We start from the raw sequence: 19,288 nt of genomic DNA on the forward strand, positions 1-19,288 counted from the left end.
GTGGAACCCCGGCTTACGAAGACCCCATTTAACGAAAAACTCAAGTTACGAAGGCACTTAACGGCAATATTTCTGCCCGTGGTACGGCAAAATGCCCGCATAACGAAGTAGATAAAATAGAAAATTAAAAAAAAATTCAATTCAATTCCATAATGTTATGTACATGTACACATTCAATTCAATTCAATTCAATTTTATTTATATAGCGCCAAATCACAACAAATGTCGCCTCAAGGCACATACGTATGCTTTCTTCAACCTCCGCCTCCTCCTCCTCCACCAAGAACTTCGTCTTCAGCCAGTATTGCCTCACTCCAAAGGCGATGGAAAAAGGTGCTTTGACATACAAAAATTTTGACTTACGAAAGACCCTCTGGAACGAATTAATTTCGTAAGTCGGGGTTCCACTGTATATTCATTTTGAAGCTTCAGCCTCACGTTATTGTGTTGGGTTTTTGGATGATCAGGACAATGGAGCATTAAGTGATCAGCTAAGGTTAGCATGATTGGTTGCAACAGATCCCCATCTGATCTGCTACTGACTCAGTATAATAAAATGTTGTAATTTCACTCACACAAATGTGAAGCATAAACTTCTTTAAACTTCACAGCGGGCCATATTACTTGTTGTAATTCTGCTAACACGGGTCTAGAAGGCGGCAGCAACAGAAACAAGGTGTAAAGACTTCTGACTACTGACCTTTCTACCACCTCCAGTTATAAGAGGAAACCGTGTATTGCCAGATCTTTTGGCAAGTTGTTGCTGGAGGTTGGTGACTGTCGCTAGGTGAAATTTGTTACAAGAAGGGTGCTCCACCAGAAGCATTACACCTGAGCAACTCATGGAGACACAGCTAGATTCAAATTACGAGTAATTTAAAGGTGTAACAAAACATTGATCATTAATTAACCTGTTTTTGAAAGCTAAGCTGTTGAAGTGTGTATGACCAGGCTGTATTTATTATAGAAGCCCATGTTATGCCTCTGCACACAATGGGTTTGTACTAGTGAAGTAACATAAAAAATTGTACTTTGTAAAGTAAATTATTTGTTTTGACTAGACTGTAACTCCATTGAATCACAATCTTTCCTTTCTCCTCCCCACGTCAGAGCTTCACTCCTCGTTTCTGTTCTCTCCGTACTGTTGGACATGAATATTTTATCCTTCCGCCTTTGACCGTCTAGACATTGTTGTCTCAACCTTGACCTCCTCAACATTTGTAATGTCGGAACCGATCCTCTCATAATTTGTGTCCGCATCACGTAAATCTGCGGCTTGTTTCCTGAAAGTTTATGAGACCAACGCAGGAGAGATACATACGCAGAAATCCAAAGTTCCTAATTGCGCTGTGTGGGACACGACACGTGAAGTGGATTTAAATTCTTTAGAAAAACGAAAAACTATAGAAAAGCTGATGGAGAAACAGCCCATTGGTTAGATAGGTGTCCTATACATCATGTGATCACATCGTGTGCACCGCCTGGGCCAGCGTCAGCGTCCTCAGTGTGAGGTGTCTGTGTGTTTGGAGGCTCTGCGGCACGCCAGCCTATCTGCGAGCAGTGGGAGACAGACAGACAACAGACTCACATCAAGAATCGTCTGATTGGCCCAGCAGGGGGGTCAGGGACGCCCACCGACAGCAGAGAGGATAGGAAAATAAGAGAGAGGTGGAGGATGATGAGGCGGAGGGGTGTTATTCTCTTCTTTTGTGCTTCTTTAGATAAACAGGGTAAGGAGGAGGTAAAGGAAAAAGTGACAGAAGTAAATTTGTTTGCAGCCTGGTAATGTTGATTCTGAACACTTTATCACACGGCCACTGATTAAAAGCTGATAGAAAATGCACATTCGGCACATACTAATTAGGCTTGTAGGAGGAACATAAAGATAATTTTGTGTGTAGCTGATCTGTACTGTGACCTTTTCTCGTGTAAAAGCAATCAGTGCAGATTCCTCCGTTAAAGAGTTTATGACACAAGGTAGTAAAATTTGCCACAGAAGCCAGCTTATTGCTAGAAAGCCATGTTCTCATTTTCATTATTGGAGACAATGCAGTATATTACAGGCTGACAGAGTATCCCACGAGCGCTCGCTTTTGTTCGATTTAAACCCATGAAATGTGCACATTGTCATTAATATGAGCAGCAGGGCCGTCGTTGTTGGTCTTGAGTGTTTTTTTCTTGAATGAAAATTAAGTTAAGCCACATATAATAAAAGTTTTTGTTCTGAGAGTTAAAAGTAATTACTCTATGAAGCTGATATGGCAGATGTTTAGCTTTAAGTCTGCAGTGACAGAGTGGAAGATAAATATTAAACATAAATAAGAGCCAACAAATATTTTAGAGATTCAATTCACACATTGGACAACTACTCCCATGATGTGATTTTCATACTTAAACATTCATCCAGTGGAGCAGATTGGACACTTTAGTGGGCCAGTTTGGTCCTGTAATGCTTGCCTGGTTATAACACCGCTGTTGACTAGATAACCATTTCCACAGCAGCAGAGAGCTGGATAACTGGCAGTGGTGGGCGGGGCTTTACCGGGACAATATTAGAGATGCAGTCAGGTGTGAGAGTCGTCTTTTTACTCTCTGTTAATTTGGACATCTTTCTTTCTTTCTTTCCTTTCCTTTCCTTTCCATTCCTTCTTCCTTCCTTCCTCCCTTCCTTCCTTCCAGGTGCACTACAGATAGACAAATTTCTAATAATTAAAAAGGCAAAATGAAATTCCACCCTAACGTACCGTGGAGACAGCTGCAGTCCTGTCCTGTCCAAATATTCCTCAGAAATCAGCTGCGCAGGTTCCATGTTTTATATGACAAATAATTTTAATGAAACTCTAATCAAAATTTCCTCCCCTCGAGTTCTTTAATTTTGGCGCAGCGGTGGAAAAGTGTTTGGTGTTCGAGTTAGTCAATCTAATAACGTAGCCTGCTGTGGAAATTATCCATCTCACCTCAATCCCCCAAAATGTTTTTGGAACCCCGCTCAGAAAAGTCATCATTTCATATTTTGTTCTGGTTTTTACCTTCACCAGGTGCTGAAATTTTGTTAAGCTAGGATGCCAGTCATCCAAAGTCATTAGCTTATAGCTAAGAGCTACCATGAAGGTTAGCATGTCTGTTTTCTTCAAGTATGTGGTGCACGACCCAGAAAGCCTTGAGTCGCAGCATTCGTGTGGATTTTAACCAGGTACGTGGATGCACTTGCAAACCGTGCAGCCCAGGGCCATGAACAGTGGCATATAGAGAAGAGAAGTAAGTTTCACCTGGCCTTCAAGACAAATACAAGCAATGTTTGGGTTGTTAAAATGTCAATTATACAGTTAAGTCATTTGAGCTTAGTCTGTAGTCTTCTCAGCCTAATGACCAGACAGTATACAGTAGGTCATCTGTTTCTATAAGTCCATTATAGAAAAGTGATAACATTTATAAAATGTGATTGGCATAGAAGGTGGTTTTGACCCATCCATCCACCCCAACCTCCACCTTAAGCAGTCATTGTTGTTATGAAGCACTGGCTGAAGTTACTGTTGCTGTTTTACACGACTGCTAGAAGTCGTTTAATATTTCCACAGCAGTAAATCCTTTAACACAGCAACTAAATTGTGTTTCTCTGCTGCTCTAACATTTTGTTTCTGTTTTTTATTTCTCCTTGCTACTCGAAAGATCATAAAAATGTGAACACTGGTATCGAATCTTAATTTCTGTGGACTAGCATCAGTTGTATCTTGAGTTTTGTTTGTTTTGTGCTCCTGGTGGAAAATCAGAGCTATTGCTTCTAACATATTAATCAGCGAAGCCAAATATCATCTGTCGGGAGTTTGAGTCCAAATCTATCAGCGTCGTCCTTCAGAAAGCCTCGTCAGCTGAGCGGTAATTATCCAGCGGTGAAGAGCTGAACCACAGGAGGAAGAGATGAAGCATAATATCAGAGCAGTTATCCAGGCGGCAGAGGATCAGATCAGGGGTTTCAGCTCCCAGCAGGCCTTTCTGCCCCTCAGGAGCCTCACTGGTTTAGAGACATCAAAGAAGCTGCAAGCAGCCCAGTGCATGCTGGTCGATATCCAAACCAGCAATACTCGCTCTGCCGCTGTTCGTCCTCTGTCCTTCTCACTCTTTTTCTCTTCAGTTCACCTCATTTCTTCTCATGGTTTACCTCTCTTCGCATCTCATGTTCTCATGCTTCTTTTCTTCTCATCTTTTCCTTTTCGCAATTCTCTCATTGATCTTTACCTCTGTTCTTTTTATCCTCTGATGCCCTCCTTCTTCGTTGCCCTTTTCCTTTTTCTCATTTACCTTTCAATCCCTTTCCTCTAACCTTTGCTTTGTTCTCTTCTTTTAATACTCTTGAATCTTGCTTTGCACTCCATGCAACCCCTTTCCTTTCCTTAAACTATCTGCTCCTTCCTACTTCTCCCATTCTTCCTCTCCTCCTCTCCTCTCATCAATACTTTTGATTTCCATATCTCCTCAATAACGAGCGGTGGAGAGATGGACAGAATCATATTGATGTGTGTGTGTGCTTTTTTAAAGGGTCACGGTTGTAATTAACATACTGCTGCTCATTTGGTCAAGGTTTGCATCTCATACAGACTCACACGCAGACACACGCTCTCTCACACTAACAAACACACTATACATATCTATAATAGCAAACCAACACACAGACATCACTGTGGAATAGAACGTGCTCGCACATTTTATCATCACAGTAAGCAGACACACCTATCTCCATATGAGGACACACACGTATAGATTTGCTACAGCGATTTGTAGGCGAGGTGAAAGCGTGGGTGCACAGATGTGGCAGCTCAAGTAATTTCCATCAGATTTACCTTCTCCCCACAGCCTCCTTCGCTCTGCCATTAGTTTTCCAGATAGCTCTCAGTGAAAGATATGAAAACAGCGCTCAATGTATAAAATATTAGAATTGTCTTCTTGATGAGCCGCAGTCACAGTTAAACCTGTTTTTCCAGATGTAATGTTTAAGGTCTGAGTGGAAAGAATGAATTTTATGGAGTTGCTGTATGTCTTCGGTTTTATGTAAATCACTTTCAGCTCGCTCTCTCTTTGCTTGATGTAGCTCGCACGCTCTGTGTAGTTCGATTGGATCCAGGCTACATAAAATTCAGGTCGCAGCTCCGGTTTGACCTGTGCGGGGTTGTGTTCGTAGTGGATTTCTCTGTGGAAGCAACTATGCCTGTGGTGGTCGGGCTAAAGCTACAGACTGCTGAAATATAGATACATCAGACATGAATGTCAAATCAGTTACTTACAAATGCGTTCACCCGTTACATGAGGTTATAAGAGCTGGCCGAGTGGTGGAGTTACAGGCAGGTGCAGCCTTCTCCCCCGACGAGCTCACGAGACAAAATAAGGCAGTTAAGGGTGGTCCTTCATGTGAAATAAACTTGATCCAAAGAGTAGAAGAAAACGTAGCGATCAATCAAAAAGAAAACCTAGCGTAGCGCTATGGCTAAGTGCAACACTAATGCTAAAACTACACACCTGGAGCAGTTATTGGAGAAGTAAACCATACATGTCCATGCTTATTTAAACCACATGCACAACATGCTGGCTTGATTCTTTAAAATCGTCGAGGTGAATGTGCAGCCTGCTCTTTCTCGGTTACTTTTTGTCTTTTTGTCGGTCTCCCTTCCAAGCGTTGCAAGTCCTGGACAGTGAGTGTGAGTTTTAGCTGGGCAGAACTGTGCGGACGCAAAATTTGTATCAAACACCCTTAATGCTTCCCTTTTGTTTTTGTCTCTAAAAGAGGTTTAAACACTTTCCTTTCTTCTGTCTGATCCTTGCTTTGCAACCCAAAGTGTTTACTCCCCCTTTCACCTCCCTTTGAAGACTCTTTGTTCTTCTTTTAAGCAGTCTCTTCTGTTCCTCTTCAGGAGTGAAGTGGATTTAAAGACAGAAATCAATACTGGATCAGGTGCTATTTCACATGGATTCTGTGGATTTTCCTGCTGGTACATTTCACATCATATGGAAGAAAAAAAATATGTTTATGCAATTTAAAAAAAACAACAGAATTTTTGTGTGTTTCATTTTTTAGTTAGATTAGTACAATTCTGGCGTGGATCATCAAGTTTGAGGCTTCCGCGCATCATAAATCTCCCTGTTGGCCAGTAGATGGCAGTAGCTCTCCACTGAGTAACAAGCTGCTGCCTTCTTTCCCCCCCTATCTTCTGTCAGTGTGTACATCTATCTGTGTACTCCCATGAAGGGCAACGTGCCAGTGATGGAGACATACGTGTTCAGCTCACTAGAGTCGTTCATACCACTTCATCTCTTTTGATCTCTTTTCCTTCTGTTCGTTCTGGCTCTCTTCCCCTTTTCTTTCCCCAACTCTCAGGTTTTTGCTTTTGCAGTCTTGTTTCCCCTCGTCTCTTCATCAGTCTCTTCGTCACTTCTTACTTTTCACCTGTCTGCCATGCACTAGTGTCATTTTTCTTCTCCTCTCTCTTTTAAATTTTCTTTCCTCTCACTTCTTCCTCTTTTCCATCTGTGTTTTGATTTCTTTTCTGCCTTTATATGTGTATTTTTAAAATCACCTGCTTTTTTTCGGTCTTCCTGTTTGGTCTGTCTTCTCTTTCCATGCCTTCACTCTCCTCGGTGCATTTTTGCACATCTTTAAGTCCTTTGTTTGTATTTTCCTCCATATATCTCCCTCTCTCTTTCCATTCTCCTTTCCTCGGTATTTGTCCAAACGTGTGTTTACTTGTTTCATCCTGTGGGTCTCGTTTTTGTTCTCTCTCTGTCCTTGAATTAATTCATCTGGAATCAGTTCTTAAACACCAGCCGGGCGCTCCCTCGCTCCCCCCCTTTTGTTTTTTTTATCCTTCTCTTGTACTTTAATCCTGTTCTCTTCCAATCTGTTGCTTTTCTCCCTTTTCTGCCTTTCCTCTCCCTGTTGCATGCCATTACCTGTTGGACTTCTTCCTTTCTTGGTGTGTTTTGATGTGCTTCTCTGCCATTTTCTGTTTGCTGCTTTGTTTTTCTCCTCTCTTCCTTCCTCTTTTCACACATTATCGTTCTGTCATCTCCCAATCCTCTGAAGTGTTTAGTGTGTGTTGTGTTGTTCTGATGCCTTTCCAGCAGGCCCTGGACATCAGCATTTATACATATTATTAGTTTTTGTTGTTGTTTTTATTTTTTTAAATCATAAACTGAATTCTCTCTCTCCTCCCTTGTCCCCAGTATTTCGTGCAGCAGTTGGACGGGTTCATCTCGTGGCTTCAGGAGGCGCTGGACAGCACAGAGAACTGGATTCAGCCCAGACAGGACCTGGATAGCCTGAGGGTATACCTCGACACACACCTGGTGAGAGCACAAACACTCACACACTTGCCTTTGTTTCTTTCTTTTTTTAAACGTATGTGAACCCTCATTAATACAAAGCAACCTCTGCCTCATCCCTTAAAATGAGTCTAAGAAGTGATAACACCAAAGGGTCTTCATCGGCGTTGCGTCATTGTGTTCCTTGCAAAAATTCAAGCGCACGCACCCGCCGTCACATTTGAAGAATAAACGTACACGACGGCTACGTGCAAGCACATCTGTGCACACATTCCGCACACGCGGTTGCATAAACACATATTTGCATACATGCATATGGATGTGCCCACATGACACGCACGCACACAGACACACACACCTGTCTTATTTTCAGAATCGGTTACTTCTAGCTGCAGCTATTGGAACCCGCTTCTTCACAATCAAGCAACCGAAGCTGGTAAAGCGATGATGGGACTGTTCTCTACTTTGTCATGTGTTATTTCAGTAGCCCTACTTACGCTGTCAAAACATATCAGTGACATCAGTGACAGAGATGGGAGTCAGCACAGCAAACAGAGCAAACAAATGCTGCTGAGAAAAGAAAAGACAAGACAATGAGCACTGTCCAAGCTGTGTCATCAACACTCAACCATCACCCTTTAAAAAAACAACAACTTTGTCTTAAATAGAATGTTTCTAAAAAAAAAAAAATCGTGCATTAAAAACTTTAGTGTTTCTTATTTGTGTCATTTATGAACTGTTACATTAGTGGATTCTCATAAAACATGGTAAACATTAAAGTGATGAGGTCAGTATATATAAACCTTCCCAAGTTTCTGTTGAGACTTTTTGTTTGTGAGGGAGAAGAAAGCTAACTTTAAACGCCTCTTCCTTAAACTTGTTTTTGGATACTGGATGAATTAAAGCGCTGCATCAATGCCCAGTAGATCATAAATAAAGTTTATTGTAAAATATTGAACCCCCACACAAAGCTGCTCTAGTAGAATCCAAAAAATAAAAATAGTGAGCATAATAGACTTTAAAACAAAGTGTGGTTAATGTTGTGATTTTACTGTGAGCCTGGGTACAGTCGCTCAGTTTATTCACTGTTTTAAGCAGGTTTGTTGCTGAATGGCTGCCCCTCACAAACCACGGGTGGGCGGGGCTTCTGCAGAAAAATATGAATTAATTTTTTTTTAATTTATTATGTCATGCTAATATGAGAAAAAATGGAAAAATGAATAACAGATGGGAGATACGGGATAAACAGACAAATTAAAATCCATCCACCCATTCATCGTTATAGGAAAAGCATAGGTAGAGAATTAAACTTGTTACAACTAAGGCAGTGAGACCTCTAAGAAAGGCTGATTTATTTCCTTCAAAACAACTATTCTTGAGCTGATGTTGACCAGTGCTCAGGTCAACAGATATACTTACTGGCTAAGGGGGTAGAGGTCAAAGCTTAGGATTTTCTGCCACCTGTAAACACACACAAATGGTTTTAGAAAGGGATAATTGGAAAATAACAAACCCTGGAATGAATGCAAGCTCTCATTTCACTGTCACAGCTTTTATTCTGGCTTCTTTTTTTGTGTTCCAGTTTGTTTTCATCTACATCTCTTTTTTCTTCCTCCTTCTGGCAAAACCTTTCCTTTATTCCTCTTCCCACTTTATTGTTTTATTTTCTGATCATCTGCCCCTCCTTTTTCTCTCCTATTTTGTCTTTTTTGTCCTTTGTCTCTCTCCTTTTTTTAAAAAAAAAAAAAACTCTCTCTTTATCTCTTGTCTTCTTTTGTTTACTCTAACAAATAGGAAACAAAAAGGCTCAAATAACTCTGCCTGTGTTTTGGTAATTTACTCTCACACATGCTCCGAGATAGATCAGTAAGTGCTGCAACGTGTATATGAGCACACTCGCACATACACAGACACACACAGATGAGGAGCACTTTGGCAATTACTCACGGTCTTTATGGCAAACATATGGGCTGCACGCGCACACACAAACACAGAGGAGCACTCGTTCAAGACTACCAGACATGAACATGCATATCACATCAATGTAAAAATCCCGGTGTTGCCCAGTGCTGAGCATGTGCGCGTACACACACACACACACCACCTTCACCGGCAGATTGTGTTTGCATTAAAGTATATAAACGCAGACACATATACACAAAGACGGGCATGTGTTTTAGCACACGCACACACGTAGAGGTACTATTTGCATAAATTTGCATGTTCCTAGACAGATTTCCAAATCAGCATCTCCATATCTGTCCCTGCAGAACAGCATCCTGCACGCAGATCAACACACACACATAAACACACACAGTATTTTCTTATCTAGATGCACTTATTTGTGCTGTATCTGTGGGTGTGTGCGCGTGCTTATTTGTTGGTTTGTTTACACGTGTCGACTTTGTTGTGGTTGCCAGCAGCGCTAACGTTAGTGGCGGTTAGCTTCAATTAGAATTCCCGGCTCTTAATTGGCGCGTCTTGTTAAATAAAGCAAAAGAGGATGAAAAGGCATCGCTAATAGGACTTTGAAATACTACACTGTTGATAGCATGTTAGCTAACTGACTCTGTGTTTGTGTGTGCGTGCTGGGGTTGATAGTCACACTTGCACTTTGTAGTTATTCGTGTGTGTTTGGGTGTATAATTGTGTGTGTTTGTGTCTTTCGTTGATTACTGCCGAGTAGAGCCAGGTTCTGTCTCGCTTCCCTTTGTCTTTATATCTCTCCAGTCTTTCTCTGACAAAATGTGTTTACATTTACAAGACCTTTAAGACATTTTAGAGGAAATGGAGCTGCTGAGTAGATTAGGATTGATGGCGGCGTTCTGCACGCCTTTAAAGTCACAGGCGGAGAGTCTGTAAGAAGACTTAGGTGCTTGAATCCCTTGGCCATAGTTTTTTTGTGTTTTAAAATATCTAAAAACTCCATGAAGCCATGAATTAAAATTCCAAAGGAGCAATAAGGAAGGCCCATTCAACAGCACTTCCTCACAAAACTCTACAACAGAGATGTCAAACTCATTTTACATCGTGGGCCACGTACTCCCCACTTTAATCTCAAGTGGGCCAAACCAGTAAAACTGCCCTTTTTCTCAGTCTAAAAATGTATAACTACACATTTAACCCTATTTAATGTGAGAAAAGAAGTTATTTCAGTGATACGACAGTTAAAAGTCCAAAATCGATGCCCTCTTTTTCCAAAGTTGTCCAGTGGACCAGATCGAAGTCTTCTTCAGCTCATTCTGGCTCCTGGGCCTTATGTTTAACACCCGTGCTCTAGAAGGACCACGGCAAAGTGTGTGAACTAGCAGCAGAGGTGGCTTCTTTACATCTAATTACCCTTAAAATGTAACGTCAACAGGGCTACTTAAAGATATTCCATGAAAATCCTGGAATGTCTTAAACATCCTTCAGGTGCATCCTACTTAGATAATGTGTGACCTGCCTAGCTACTTAACATAGTCACATCCCAAGAAGATTTGAAATTCAAATGCAAACTCAAGAGAGCTATAATGACCTTTACAGTATAACTATAGAATAATTTTTTGGTGAGTGTGTTTTAATCAGTAGCTTGGAAAGCTGAAACTAGGAATAGTTGTCTTTTAAAACAAATTTAAAACATGGATAATTTGATGAGCAGTTCATGTTTTTTGTCTTTTTCTAAAGGCTCAGTAATTTCTCAAATCAGCCAGCTGACTGCTGGGGACTACTTTCAGTGGCAGATTATTTCACGTTTGACGTTCTAGCAAATATCTGGCCCTGGGGCAGCACGGTGGTACTAAATAAACTGCAGTCTGTGTATCTGTGGCAATAAAGGAACTGCTCACCCAGTGCAATAGTGGAGCTCACTTCATTGGTGTTTTTAAAAAATCATTTTTGCACAAAACAGTTCAATTGCAAAGATGGATAATAAGACATATCAGGCTTTGTATGCAGTATCTATTTGCATTGCTTGTTTTTCTTTTTCATGCTATTTTATGACAATCAACAACATCGAATATCTACTTTCATTATGCTTTACTTGACCAAAGTAAGTCATGTGAATATAGCTTTCAGGCGACAGGATTGGTCTTTTTTCTCTTTCTGTTTTTCCATTTCTCCGTCTCACACACATACTCACACACTCTCTCTCTCTTTCTCTATATTGCTTTCTGTGCCACACATAAACACACGCACAAACACACACAGCTCCAGGGCAGCAGTGGGTGGAGTGGAGTTGCTTTCCCAATTGAATATTTGGTCCAGCTGGCGTGTTTGTGTGTGTGTGTGTGTGCGTGTGTGTGTGTGACTATATGTGTGTTTTAGGGCGCGTGGAGCGAATAAGCACAGGTCTTTCCGGAACCCCGGGGAGATCAGTGAGGCAAGAGGACACTAACGCACACTCATGCACATGCACACACACAGACACACACACAAAAACACACATACACACACACAGGCTGCTCTTTGTAAGGCGCTAAGAGATGGCGGCCAATGAAAGGCCTATTGATTGGGTCTGATGGGCGATCCAGGCCTTTGAATCCCATTACCAGAAGTAACACACTACTGGTGGCAACATAAGGGGAGGAGATATATATATATATATCGAGAGAGGGAGAGAGAGAGAGGAGAGTGAGAAATGTCTGAGATTGTGTTCAAGTATAATGTGCAAAATTAACAGACCACCACTTCAGAACATATTCATTTAGCTCGCCATCACCACTGAAGCATTGAAATAACAGCAAAACATCTGAAATCTTTCAGATAACAAACAACAAAAATATCAACCACAGTTGACTTTGAGACTACTCCTATGCCTTCATCCACTTCAGCAGGAAGACGAGGATTAGCTGCTTGTCGTAAATGAAAAAAGAAGCAAACACCAATGAAAAAACAAATCTAAGACCACAGATTTGACAGTAGGGTGTTACTAATCATAATCATGGTGGTAAACAAAATAACCTGGAAGTAGTTGCACAGCAAATATGGGGACATGGCTCTGACAATGTCTGAACCATCTTCTGCGACCAGCTGGGGTGAGGGGAGGGAGATGGGACAAAAACACACTTTGAAGGCAGATCTGAAAAACGTACTGTAGCCATGTAGGCTTTGTATTCTCAGTGCGGGAAGGTACTATAGATGTGTAAAGCAACTAGCCATGAATATGTCTGTGAAGGTTCTCGGTCATCCATGTCATCGTAGTCTAAGAAGCTCTTGACCTCTACATTGGGGAAACCAAACTGCCACTTCATAAACGCATGGCACAACATAGAAAAGCCAGCTGTCCTTTAGATGCCTGTCCATCTGCATCTAAAGGACAAAGGTCACTCTTTTGAGGATGCCGATGTTCACATTTTGGACAGAGAAGAAAGATGAGGAGTGAAAGAAGCCATCTACGTCCACTGTGAGCGACCATCTTTGAACAGAGGCGGTGGCTTACGACACCAACTGTCTGCCATCTATAATCCAGTTCTGAGATCTCTTCCCAGACGCCTTAACGCCCACTCACATCCTGGGCCATCCTACCTCAGGAAATCACATGATAGGGTGGGGCCAGGTTTCACAATGAGCTCACCTGAAACCTTGGCTGACTGTGACCTACACTTGTTTTCACACCTTGGCTGGTATGATTAGGTAGAGGATCACTAGGGGGACCATCATCTTTTTGGGGGGACACTCCCACAGGGCTTAAGATTATGTATCGGAATTTCAGGAGCAGGACCACGCCTCCAAACACGCTCACCGGTTGTCATCTACATAGATTCCCCCAGTTCTGCAAGCTGCTCATTCTCGTTTACGTGCCCCACCCTCCCTCCTTGTTCTCAATTCTTTAACTCCTTCATTTCTATTTAGTGCATGGGGATCTTCCCCAAACCGCAGCTCAATTCATGTCAAAGCATTCACTTTTACCTACTAAAACGCTGTCAAACCTAAAATGAGAACGTGGGGCCAGCAGAAGCTTCTCGGATGAGAGGTGAAATGTCTTCAAGCAACTTAAAGAAGTCCAGACGCTTTTCTTTCCAAGCTCTTTAGACAACTAGCCATGTAATTAACATATTTATGTATGTATTTACTGTTGTTGCTCCCACTGCAGATACATCTTATTGCTGACTGGACTGAACAGTCTCAGGTGGTTTGAAGGGATGCATTTTGGTTCACTTGGAGTTCAGTTCGTCACAGCGTATTTCTATATGTATCCAGTATCTTGTAGGTGTAGTATGAGAGTATGAAGAGAGGGGAGTAGAAGGAGGAGAAAGAGAGTTGGTAAAGAAAACCAGTGAGGGGCAAGAGGAAGGTATAGAGTGGGCTCAAGAGGAGATAACGATTGACGGAGACTGAAGGCGGACAGGAGAGTGAGAAGAAGAGAAAAAGAAATATAGAGATTGAGATGAAGACAGGAAGAGGAACAAGCCTTATGAGGGAGGTAGGGAGAATAAAATAAAGGGAAGTAGCAAAAAAATGAAAGAGACTGAAAGAAATGTAACCCAGAATTGCATTTCATTGCTTAACATGAAAGAAGTGTGCAAGAAAATTCATATCTACAGAAAACAAAGGAGATTGTAGGCCTGGGTGAATAAACACACACCCCCCCCAGGGGATCCAGTCATACTGCTATAGTTTCTGTCGGCTCAGTATGAATGGAGACAATTTGATCATCATTATTAAAAAGACTCTTTGATCAGATCTTGTCTCATCAACCCAAGCCTGTCTGCTGTATGTGTGTGTGTCTGATCAGTGCAGCTCAATACACCGTCTCAATGTCAAACCTCAATGTCATCTCAGCATCAGCACTGCACACCTCTTAGCGCCTCACTAATACGGCAGTGCTAAAAGCTAAATGATATTAGGTAGGCTTCTGAGGCCATCCTACTCTGTGCTTCAGGCTAATATGCTAATGCTAACAGGTAATCTGATCATCCAGGCTTTGAAGCAGCTCACCTCTCAACTGCACAATGTGTATGTTAATCAGAGCGGGGAGTCGTAACATATGAGGCCAACAGCCACAGCGGCTGGGAAGTCTCCAGATTCACCTTCTAACTTTTAAACTGCGATGCTGCTGATTTTGTATTGCTGTTATTCATTTTCTTATTTATTTTACTCTGTTTTGTTGTTTGTGACACGCACTTCATAAATAAACTTACTTATTTTTCTCACTCAGCATAGATTGTCAGATGTTATTAACCAAAGATGCTTAACATGTGTTTGTGTGGTCTAAATATCCTTAAACAAGCCATAATATCAAATAATTGGTTTGACAAGTAAAGTAAAGTATTTATTAGCATCTGCGTCCACTTTCTGCACCAGCTTGATAACTTGTTTGTTAGCTTTCACTGCTTTATCTCAACCTTCATTGCTGCTGGTGCGCAGTTATTAATTCCTGTTAATTTACTAAAAAGACACAAAGAAAGGCGGGAAGCAACGGATGGGAATTTACCATAGACAGTACCGTAATATCACTGATTGGTTTCTTAAGTCCCATTTCCAAACCTCAACATTTTCATTGCTACTAGGGATGCAACGATACCAATTTTTTCAAACCGATACGATACCAATACTTGGATCTGAGTACTTGCCGATACTGAGTACAAAAACCGATACTTCTACCACACACACACATACACACACACACACACACAAATCCAATGAATTGGAAGACAGGTTTTATTTTATTCTCTGCTGATAAAAAATAAAATCGTAATAAAAATGACCACAAAAAAAATTTCAAGTGAAAAATAAGCACTTCTGTTAAATTATTGCGGAGTCTCCACATTGTAATTTAGCAAAATATCACTGAGCTTTCAGAATAATAAATAAACACTTCTGTTTGGAATAAAATAAATACAAATTAGGTTTGAGAATAAAATAAACTTTTAAATTATTGCAGAGTGTCCAATTTCATATCGCGGTTCGAGTATGCTGAGAAGACGGTTCAATCCTATGCTTTCCACGACTGGCGACTGTCATCCAGAGAAATAAAATGAGTCAGAGCCTCTGTTATTTTAACTGCCCGTGGATTTTCTCTTGACATTTTTCATCGCTTTTCCAAAACCTGAGTTAAAGTTGGCTGTTCCGGTCCACACTGCTGACATTTTGTTTAGCCTAGCTACAGCAGCCTCCAGTTTCTCTTTTTTATCTGGAGCCGCCAGTCTCACTCGCCTAACCCTGTGCCTGTTTAGCGCGGGATGTCCCCCTAGTGACCAATCTAAAAAACGACAACAGAAATGACAAGCCACCCTCTGATTAATGAAATAAGTTGGTATCGGTTCATGGTATCGGTTAACTTTTACGAGTATGAGTACACACACATTTTACAGTATCGGCCCCGATACCCGATACCAGTATCGGTATCGGTGCATCCCTAATTGCTACCATCTTGGTTTCAAAAAAACTGTTACTAACTGTGAAACTGCTTGGTCACTGGCTAATGACTTGTCAATCACCAGTCATTACCCAAAGAACATCCTATGGATAATTTGTTCTGAGAGTATGACCAAGAATTACAAAACAGATTAAATTTTTTATTCAGTATGACCCAGAGTCAGAGACTGCGGACATTAAATTCTTCAGTAAAATATTTACAGAGGTGAAGACAGAAAGTTGTTTTCCCAGACTTCCATAGGACACACAGCTGAGAGAGAGGGTGTGACAAAGGATGTGAAGGCCAGGTGGCAAATGGTGGGAATCTTAGCTTGAACAAATCAGGGATACCAAGAGAAGGGAAGCTAAACTCAGTACAAGGCATAGGTGCCCAAACTGCCTAGGTAAAACAGGAAGTAAGTAACAAAAGAACACCTAACACAGAGATGGAGACTTAATGGGGGATGCAGGATTAAACTAAAGCTCAAAATAATACTACAAACAGGAACAAAAGTAAAAATAACATATGAGAATATAAACACAGCAAAACTATTATGGGAATATCAACCCAAAAGAAAACTATTACAATCAATAAAACCACCAAATATATTATATACAAGATTCACCACATCTGTTTTTATACTGTATGTAGCAATTACAAAAGTCCCCATCTATAGTGGGTTTTAGTAAAATATCACTGTTTTTTGATGGCTACTTCCTGCTGATAAAAGTCGAGGTTGAGATTTTCTGTGTAGACAATCCTAGACATTGAGGTAGCTTTGATTTCTTCGATGCCCAACACTCTTATCCCTCCTGACAATACACATTCCTGAAAACAAATAAATAAAATAAAAGCTTTGAAAGAGTTATCTCATGAAATTTGTCACAGCTAATGGGTCTTTTATTTTGTAATCCATAACTTTTACACACTCTCTTCTTTCTGTCAAAAATAAGTCTTTATTTTCTTTACACTACTTCCCTCCTTTTCTTTCTATGTCTCTCTCTCTCTCTCTCACACACACACACACACACACACACATAAATACATACACACAGCCTCTTATTAAAGCCCGCTGTCTGACATGCATAAAAGCAGAGCTGCTCTGCATGCCTTATCATGGTGTGATTGATGGTTGGCTGTTCTACTCTTATCGATTCTATGCTCTCCATATATTAAACGGAGGAAACTGAGCCGAATCGCTTGTGGAATAAGGCGCTGAAATACGATCGCGCTCTGATAGCCTGGCTAATCTGCACAACCTAATTCATTCCTAACACCAGCCCAGCCCTATCCCAGAGAAGCAGACAGTCACGCTGTGTTTTCTGTAGCGCTGATAGATGTATTTTATGTTTATTAGCTGTGAGGTATTTCACCAGCTTATCTGGAAATTAAGTGGGGCAGAGTGGCCGCTGAGTCTGTAAAATTACTCAATCAGCCGTGAGATTTGGAGTAATTTACAACGTTTGCAAGGCAGTAATGATTGCAGAAAGCAGACAGTCATGTTTTGTTTGGATAATGCTGATATATGAGTGTGTTTTTGGGAGCACAGTGAGGAGATAGTATAGTTGATGGTTTGAGTTTTCCAAGAGATACTTTATTGTTTATCTGTGAAATGTAATATGTGCAGGACAGCTTCACCGCTATCTGCTCACATCCTTTTAAAGCCGGAGATGTGTGGTTTTTATACAACACAAAGAACTACACTAGTGTAAACCTGTGGCTAAAGCACGGAACTAACACATCCTGGGTTGAGGATTCGGTTTCTGGCACGAGATGATCCGACATTCACGTCAAGATGTTTGGGAAACATCTGTATCAATCAAGCAGTTGGTTATTGAGGTGACACTGAATGATTTTATGATGAAGCTAATCCTCTTTTCCACATATATTACTATAATCCTGTGAGAGGGTTAAAACACTTTATCCCATTTGTCTCAGCTGTGTATATCCTACTCCATAAATATTGGTGGTGTGGCGGTCTGACCTTGTCATGTGTTGACTGATGCCATCACCCGCCCATCCCTCATGGCAGGACTGTCACAGGCTGAGTTCGCACTGTCTGCTATTTAGCAGGGTTTGCAATACAGTGTTTCCCACAGAACTAGATAATATTTGTGGCAACAGTGGGAGTTCACTCATATTTTCTTGAATGTTACCTCTAATACTATAGCTTATTATTTGTGATAATAAATAACTGATCAGATGTATCTTCAGTAAGACTCCCAGTCTCAGAGTGAACTCTGATTCTGGACTGCAGTCCTGCTGAGTGGCACATGAACTCACTGCACATGAGTAGCCTTCCAGTTTGCAGCAGAGCTCTAGAGAAGACCAATGACTTTCTGGAGAAACGGATGAAGGATGTCAAGTCGCACCAAAGTAACAACCTAGAGCCAGATTTACAAATGCGTTGCACTTGGACAAACTGGGTTTTGCCGTCGGTATTCACAAAGAAAGTGCACTGACAAGATTGCCTGTAAGAGGTGGGACGTTTTGCGAGTTTTGGAAACGTCCCTGTTGTACATTTATTTCTGGGAGTTCCATGCTTATCTATTCAGGGTTGTGGGGGTTGGAGCCTGTTCAAGCTATCATAGAGTGAGCAGCAGGGTAAACCCAGGACAGGTTGTCAGTCTGTCGTGGGGCTAACACAGAGAGACAGACAACCATTCACATTCACTTCTGTGGGCAATTTAGAATCACTTATTAACCAAACCCACTAACTGAATGTGTTTTTGGACTTTGTCAGTTAAACATGACACTTAATTGTATCTCAACCAATTATTACTGCCATCACTGTTCTTTAAAGGGTTTTACACTCTTATCCTGTTTCTATGTATAATTTCATTGGACTGAAAAAACCCACCACACAGTCTCTCAGTCCTCTTTCTCTCACCGTCTCTTTTTTGCTATAATTTAAAACTTTTGAGATAGATTTGCAAGACCTTTGCCATCTTGTGTCTTTTGTCCCAGTTTTATCCTATTTTAGCAACGTGTCTTTACCACAACCTGGAGAAGCAGCTTTAATGCACTGATCTTTCAGGATTTTTTCCCCCAATATATTGATGAGTATTGTTTCCATTTAATGCACACTACACTTCTTACTGTTATTTTTTATGTTGCATGAAAATCGTGTTTTCATTTTTGCACAGCATGTGCAGTGTACAAATTTCTCTTGAGATCAGGCTGATCAGACTGCATCACAAATACACACATACAAACATTTACACCGCGGGTGTGTGTGTGTGTGTGTGTGAGTATGTGCGTGCAGCATTTCCCACTGCAGCACAGCAGGATGTCAGGAGTGGTTAAATTGTGAGGCCTCGGCACCTTGAGGCTGTCTCTCACACACGCACACACACACACACACACACACACACACACACCGTGTTTTCATATCTTTGTGGGGACATCTAATTGACATAATGCTTTCCCTAGCCGCTTACCCTAACCATCAAAAATGAATGCCTAACCCTAACCCTTAGCCTAAACCTAACCATAACCATAATGAAATAATCCTGACACTAAAACCACATTTTGACTCTGAAAGATACCTTCAAACTCGTGGGGACTGTGTTTTTGTCCCCATAAGGGCGGTTGGTCCCCACAAACATGGTAAACTTCCAATTTTTGGTCCCCGCAAAG

The 19,288-nt window shown here is 41.2% G+C and overlaps 1 protein-coding gene across 4 annotated transcripts in view; it reads left to right on the forward strand.

Annotated features, from left to right (window-relative positions):
• akap6 (A kinase (PRKA) anchor protein 6) overlaps positions 1-19,288 on the forward strand; it is a 248,945-nt gene that overhangs the window by 73,387 nt on the left and 156,270 nt on the right. For all 4 annotated transcript variants that reach the window (XR_014871151.1, XM_085143172.1, XM_085143170.1 and 1 more), the window contains exon 11: positions 7,213-7,335. Coding sequence is in view for 3 of the 4 variants with exons in the window: in XM_085143172.1 (XP_084999298.1) it covers positions 7,213-7,335 (123 nt within the window). In the remaining variant the exon portion in view is untranslated. The remainder of the gene's footprint in view (positions 1-7,212; positions 7,336-19,288) is intronic.

The sequence above is a fragment of the Neolamprologus multifasciatus genome, chromosome 19 (genome assembly GCF_963576455.1).
Source record: "Neolamprologus multifasciatus chromosome 19, fNeoMul1.2, whole genome shotgun sequence".
In the NCBI taxonomy this organism is placed as follows: Eukaryota; Metazoa; Chordata; class Actinopteri; order Cichliformes; family Cichlidae; genus Neolamprologus; species Neolamprologus multifasciatus.